The sequence below is a fragment of the Aphanomyces invadans genome (genome assembly GCF_000520115.1).
Source record: "Aphanomyces invadans strain NJM9701 unplaced genomic scaffold supercont1.5, whole genome shotgun sequence".
Lineage (NCBI taxonomy): Eukaryota > Oomycota > Saprolegniomycetes > Saprolegniales > Verrucalvaceae > Aphanomyces > Aphanomyces invadans.
In genome coordinates, this window is record NW_008580150.1 from 774,318 (window position 1) to 781,218 (window position 6,901).

At 50.0% G+C, this 6,901-nt stretch overlaps 3 protein-coding genes across 3 annotated transcripts; 2 read left to right on the plus strand and 1 right to left on the minus strand.

The window, feature by feature from the left end:
• Nucleotides 1–134: 134 nt before the first annotated feature.
• Nucleotides 135–353, minus strand: H310_03293 (hypothetical protein; the record flags this gene model as incomplete). Its single annotated transcript, XM_008867096.1, has 1 exon — nucleotides 135–353. The coding sequence occupies one exon, from the start codon at nucleotides 351–353 to the stop codon at nucleotides 135–137; it is 219 nt and encodes a 72-aa protein (XP_008865318.1).
• Nucleotides 354–3,429: 3,076 nt separating this feature from the next.
• H310_03294 (hypothetical protein) lies at nucleotides 3,430–4,013 on the plus strand (the record flags this gene model as incomplete). The annotated part of the gene is made up of 2 exons (XM_008867097.1): nucleotides 3,430–3,810; nucleotides 3,897–4,013. 2 exons carry the CDS (start codon nucleotides 3,430–3,432, stop codon nucleotides 4,011–4,013), a joined length of 498 nt encoding a protein of 165 aa, XP_008865319.1.
• A 1,865-nt stretch (nucleotides 4,014–5,878) lies between these two features.
• Nucleotides 5,879–6,226, plus strand: H310_03295 (hypothetical protein; the record flags this gene model as incomplete). Its single annotated transcript, XM_008867098.1, has 1 exon — nucleotides 5,879–6,226. The coding sequence occupies one exon, from the start codon at nucleotides 5,879–5,881 to the stop codon at nucleotides 6,224–6,226; it is 348 nt and encodes a 115-aa protein (XP_008865320.1).
• Nucleotides 6,227–6,901: the final 675 nt, after the last annotated feature.

A 6,901-nucleotide genomic window follows, 5' to 3' on the forward strand; every position in this document is an offset into this window, starting at 1 on the left:
ATTTATGTGCACCAATCAGAAGCGCTACAAATTTAACTACACCTCAGTATGGGGGGTCTGACATTTGAGATTTATGAAATTTCATGTTCTCCTGCGCAGAAACAACCCTAACCACACATGCATTCCCTATCAACCTACACCACGACAATTTCGGGCTTTGGAATTGCCTTCTTGAATGCATCGAGGCCTGGAGGTTTGCCTGGATGCATGGTTTTGATTGCACTGGCAAGCTCCTCACCCGAGAGCGGACGGTCCAACTCATCACGCTGTTCCTCCGTGAGCCGTTTAGTGATGAGGCGCAGAATGCGGCCCGAGCTCGTCGCGACGGGGGACGAAAGTTCTCGTTCACACATGATCTCACTCTAACGACCGTGGAAGGCTGTGTGGATGAGAGTCGGATCGATCGTGATCGTGTAACTACTGTCATGTAGCTGTACTCGCCAATGGGCACATTATATAGTCGCCTTTAGGCGGACGAAGAAGTGTTCAGTCAATACTGTGGTGATGGTGTTCTCACAAGCTCTGGCGTTCCGACTGGCCAACTATTGTTTGTAATCTTAGTGAACGACGGAAACCTGTGGCATTCGTTCGAATTTGGGTAGGATAACATGGATATGAATGTACCAAGTCGTTGACATTGATAGCAAAAACAAATACACTCATGCTGATATGCACTCTGTGGTGAATGGTATGCGTGGTATTTTGCATCATATTTGCGTCGATGGAACGAAAATTCTTGTATATCAGACCTCTTGCCCATGAACATTGTATATGCCAATACGATAATCTCGCAACTAGAAAGAATGCATACTTTCGATATGTACTTATCGCTGGTCGTTCATTGACCCCGAGACTTTTGCGGAGTTCCTGTAGCAGGTGTTCAGCTACCAGATCAGACACCCCAGTCAGCAGCTGCCCTACCAACGCCGAACCGCCATCGCCCTCTGGACAAGGGTCGTAACCGAGGCATGTCGGGCAAGTACCGACCCATCTCACTGATGTTTGTCGTGGTGGTGGTGTTCTCCCGAGCCCTGGCGTTCCGACCGGCCTAGTCCACTTCTCCGCTCGTCGACCCACCCAAGTCGTATTCGTCCGTGGCCGGCGCCGGCAGGGAACCTTCCCCTGCGGTACTAAAGAAATAGAATTGGAACTTGTATAAGGCAATAATGTTACGATGATGGTTTTTGCTGGAAATTACATTCCGTTAGACTTTTGAGGTGATGAGGACTGCGTTGTCAGTGGTCAATATATTTTGGGGATTGACGGAAACTCACGACCAAATTGTTGCATCCAAGTTAAGGGTTCTACCACCGCATACAAAACGAACTAATACTTCTAGTACACCAATCCATCACTGGGACAGAATGTTCGAAAACAAGAGACTGATAACTTCATAAGGCGTTTCTCCCCCATCTGCTGTCATTTGTTGTATCATGGCCAGCCTCGTCTCGCCTACGGGCACCATGGGTTTTCTGCGGATCCACTTTTAGGTACGTCGCAGCTTCCTTTAGCCGCAGGTCCCTCTTCAGCAGACCCACGTCCAAACGTTGAAGCGATATTATCTCATAGTTGCCGACAATCGGATCAGTACTTCGTTTTGATCTTTGCATCAATTCACTCAAATTGATTATTCAATTTTTGACCGAGCGAGTCATAATATTTGGACAAAACCTACAACACTGCGTTTTCGCTGTTCGCTAACCAATGTCACATGCTATCATGAGGCATTTTGTTGAAATACGTCTAACTGTCTTTCTGAACCATTTGGCACGAAGTTACCGTTCACCCACCTGTCGTTCAAAACAGCACACCAGAAATTTATCCTTATGATTGAACGAATAAAGTTCTAGGGACAATAATCTGCCGAATAAATTGGGCTGAAACGCAGAATGTATGTTTTAATTTCATTCATGAAGAACGAAATTCCCTTCTTGGTACTATAAGCTAAAAACATAATCGAAATGGTGCGACATTCAATACCTTGCGGGAACTACAATTGTGGTAGCACATGAGAGAGGCGAGATGCTAGAGGTCGCACAAGATCTTGACTTCGACGGGTATCAGTGATACTTGGCAGGGCTGCGACGATCACTCCTCAGACCAGCAAGGTAAAGGCGGAGTGCCTCTGACTTGGGAGTAATCGTCCTTGTAGTAGTAGAGCGTTGAAACTTGGCACAAGATCTTGGCAAAGAGGGTGGGATCAAGCTGGATGGCAAGTTCATTCCTGAACCACCGAAGCGTACGTCAATCTAGAATGCGTCTTTGTCGTCTTGGCTGCTTACGGTTTGGGTCCATCGTCCATCACAACGGTCGTTATCAGCACCAACAAAAGAACAAGAAGTGTTTCTGCCTCAATCATTTCACGAGCAGGGGCGTCCCCCACCTCCTAAGAGAGGTTGCTCGATCAGTCTGAACGCCTTCCACAAGCACAAGGCTCGTATCCCAGCAGGGTCCTGAATCGCAGTTCAGACGGCAGTCCGGTTAGGCCACCGCCGTCCCTGCGACGCAACGAAGCTCAAGGTCACGCAAAACAATTCACCACTGCCGTTGATCACGCATCTTCGTCTTCAAGGTTTCCGCCACAACGAGACATGCACACGGCGAGGCGGGTTAGGCCGAGCGGTTCGCCTAGCGGCTTGCCGGTCTCTTATCTTGTGTGCGGCTCGTTCGTGACTTCCACCTTGAACTTCAGGCGTCAAGACTTCAAGCTACAAGATATCACGGATCACCCACACGTCCCAGCATCAGGTACCTCTGTCGCAGTGTCATCGCCTTCGGCCTTGGTGTGTGGGAGCAAATTCCAGAACGCCCGACCCGGAAAATGACGAGCAAGGCAGTTCAAGGAAGGCCACCAACCCATCAATTTACACGACGAACCTGATTAGCTATCAAGCTTCCCTGACACAGGCTTCAGTGATGCCATTGGTTCAATCTCATCCCAGAAGCATTCAGCCGAATATCGCCCATACCACATGCTTGGGAACGTTGTGATTCGGTCACATGTGTTTTGTCAACATCGATGCTGACGCACCAAGAACAATTCTTGTTTCGCCAAGACATCCGACAAGAACATCAGGACGAAGATTCAACACCCAAAAGGGGAGACAAAAAGAGGAAACACAAAAATGAGAAAAGAAAGCGAAGAAAGAAAGAAGTCAAGGAACAGAAAGGTTTCGGTAGAGTCCTTTCCGTTTCCTGTTCCGCCTCCCACCGTATGTTTTGAAATACCTCCAGAAGAGCTTAAAAGTACTCGTCAAACTTAATTGAAATTCCTTTCCTGCGGGTAACCGATCGGAATACAATCTTTTCCCTTTCCGACGGCAATTGTCCACGCCATCTAAACGCAGCCAGTTCACAGAGAGAGAACACGTCCTCCTTTTGACCCAGGTTATGGTCGACATGCCTCACCTTGCTCGGCGTGGTGCAATCATGTCGGCTTGGGACTCTGTTGCCCGAAACCTCATCAGCAGTGGTGAATTTGACCGTCCCAAGTTCGACGGCAAGAAGACGCAAGCAAGATTTGCGATAATGCTGCGCGACCACCAAGACAGGAACGAAACCTCTGCAAAGGCTTCGGGTGCTGCGGAGGAGTGCATAGAGCGCAGGATCCTGCTCGATGACCTTTTGGCGCAAGTGTTGCAAGTCAATGAGGAAGGGGAGAAACGCACGGCCGAAGAGGAGGCAGCAGCTGCTCAAGTAGAATCATCAGCGGCTCAAATCCGGGACGAGGCGATGAAGTCGCAAGGTAAACGGAAGGCGAAGGGCTTCGACGACGAAAGTGCATCGACGGGAGGTGGAAAAATGCTAAAGGTACTTGCGTTGATGAACGAAGGTGACAAAAACGAGCTCGATCTACGCAAGTTTATGTTTGAAATAGAAATGGAAAACGCAAAAAGGAGCGCGAATTTCAAGCAGAAGAGCGAAACAAGGACCGCGAGATTCAGGCACAACTAATTCAAATGCTGCAGACAACAATGACAGCTCTTCTTAGTGCTTTGGTGAAGAAGTTGTAAAAGAGAAATACATTTCAAAATCGAATTGATTTTACACTGTAGCTACCTCCACAGTATCAAGGCATCTTCGAGACTTGGTGGCATCAAATCAAAGTACATACTGATTTGATTTCCGCGGAAATGGCAACAATGACAATTTGTCAAGAGCATGGCAACACAAACAATTTTCGCAACTGGTGATTGCATAATCTTCGCCTGGTTTTTGAAAGTGATGAAACGCCACAGAGTTTTCATGTTGAAGCTCCATTCCACGGATTGTCGAACGCTGCTCATGGTGTTGTTAAATTGTTGTTGCTGGGGTGTCAACCTGACTCCACGGTACCCACTCAGGATATATTTCGCCACGCCGTAAGCTGGATCGCCGTATATGTACTTCGACTAAAAAATGTCAGGGTTCTGGGCAAACACATCCAATACTTTACTCATTGCAAGCTTGGCCGAGTCGTGTCGACGGCCTTCCACCAGGCCCCAAAAGTGAATGCATACTCCATCTGGAGCCGAAATGGCTTGGTAGTTGAGGCAGTGTATACGCTTATGGCCACTATATATTTGCTTTTGCAAGTTGGAGCCATCACCAGTAGCAGTTATGCGCAACGTTTGGAGCTTTGTGCCGTCAATGAATCCAAACACACTGACAAGGGGTGATCCTTTGTTGAAAATTGATCGGCAGTAGTGATCCATGCGAGCTCTGACCAGTTTCTTGTTCATGAACAGTATAGGACTCCACCGGTCGAACAGATCGTGAACCAAATACAGGAATATATCACATAGTCGTCCCCGAGAGCGCCCAAACATGCGAGCCATATCATGGTACCGGCGTGGGAAGGTTAGTCGATTCAGCAATATACACAGGGCCTCGTCGCGGTAAATCCGTGACTCGTTGGGTGTTACAATGACTGCTGGGAGGCCAATTAGATACCCGAGACGTTTGATTCCAGCAAAGTCGAAGCAAAAGTCCAACAGGGCGTTGGCATCGGGGTAGTTGTCCAGAACAAAGCAAACGTTGGGAAGAAGTGGTGGCTCGATGTACTGAAAGATGTATAACTGCATGAGCATGTGTCGAGCGGACTTTGACTTAACAAGGGCAGTAGCATGATGATTTCGTTGACAGAGAGTACCATGATCGTTGGTCTTGTAAATGGAGTGAAGGAGCAAGTGATGTATTCATGTTAACCGATCGGGAAAGGAAACGAATTCATTGTAAAAATAGTTTCCCCTCGTTTCCTGCTCCGAACCTCGGAGGCGGAACAGGAAACGGAAAGGATTCTACCGAAACCTTTCTAACAAAGTATCTCTATTTCCGAAAGAAGCTGAAAGTAGGACCTATTTAGCATAATATATGCAATTGAACCCTGAGCAATAGGGGCAACTTTCCATTTTACTGTGTGCAACTGTAACGCTCGAAAGTACTCTGTGTCTCAACACCCTTCCAAGCATCCGCCTCGTCATGCCATCGAATCTCTCCGCCACCACCTTGTCTCCACCTACCACGGATGTCGACATGACATCCAAGGATGGAGTTACCGTTGTCGCCGTCGCCGCCGTCCCCGTCGAACGCGCCATGCCTGACGTGCTCGCGCCGCTTGCCGCCTCGCCCACCGCAGGTGCGGAGCCCCGAGAGACCACTTCTGGGAAAACGTCTCTGCACGACCCTGTCGCGCGTGACGCCAGGGAAGGCATGCCTGCTGTCCTCGTTGGCTCATACGGGCCGCCTGCCGGCGGGCTGGAGTGTCGTGTCGCGCTTGAGCCCCTCCGCACGCCACCATATCCCCAAGTGAAGGGAATGAATCGACACCGGAAGGGCAGCCAATCAGCGAGCCAACACCGATCAGCGTTCTTGCCTTGTCTTGTTAAGCTTCGCCAGCATGACGTCCGAGAATGTTGGTCCTTCAGTTGCCCGGCCGATTGAAGTGTCTACGTCATCAGCGCGCCGCGTGGTTGACTTGATGACCGAGCCCAGCCACCACGCCGCCAGTTGCCCAGTGCAACCAGTCGCACCTGCGACTAAAATCTCGTATGCTTCCACGGTACGGCGGGCCGTCGCCAGGGCCCACGACGGCGAGGTGAAAGCTACACTCACGAGGCCGTCTCGGTATATGCTGGCGAAGCTTCTCCAGCTGGCCAACGATGATGAAACCTCTGACGCCATGATGCTAGAGGCGATACAGGAAGATCTGCCATATCCGAAACGTGTCGGCACCACAACGTTTTAGATAGAAACGCGTGCTGCACTGTCGTCAGTCTCTAACGGCCAAATCGTCAAAAGTCTGTTTAACGAGAGTCAGGAGGCTCTATGGAGCTCCCTGATGGCCTCGTTTGTGCAAGTAAATAAGGCCCGGGGCGGGGATGTAGTCGTCACTATAACCGAGGATGCAGCTCGTCTCGGGATGCTGGGTCAATCTGTCCGCATCCTGGGGAACACATACTCCGTCGCCTCGCCGGCCTCGTCGTCCTCCCGAGGCAACGCCCACAGGTCGCATGACGAGTTGCAGGACTAATACTATATGGACAATCGTGGGCACACGGTCCAAGCTCAACTTGCAGACGCTGCTTAAGGCACTTCGCAGATTGAAAACACGGCCAGTGTTTGTCTGCTACAAATTGACGTACTCCATGAGAAGTCGGACGAACACCATGTATCCCAACACTTGGCGGGTCTACTTCAGTAAGCCGACCCCCCCTGCAGGACTCCTTGTGGATGGACGCCCTGCGGACCAAATCCTTCTACATGGGGACACACTACGGGGTGTACGTGAAGGGATACGAGAAGTCGACGACAACTCGACATGGACGAATTTCCCCTTATTGTCTGGACCTGGACAGGGTCTTGGGGGGCGAGTCTGAGGGGCAGTCGCACTCAAATGACGAAAGTAGTAAGCGTGCGCGGG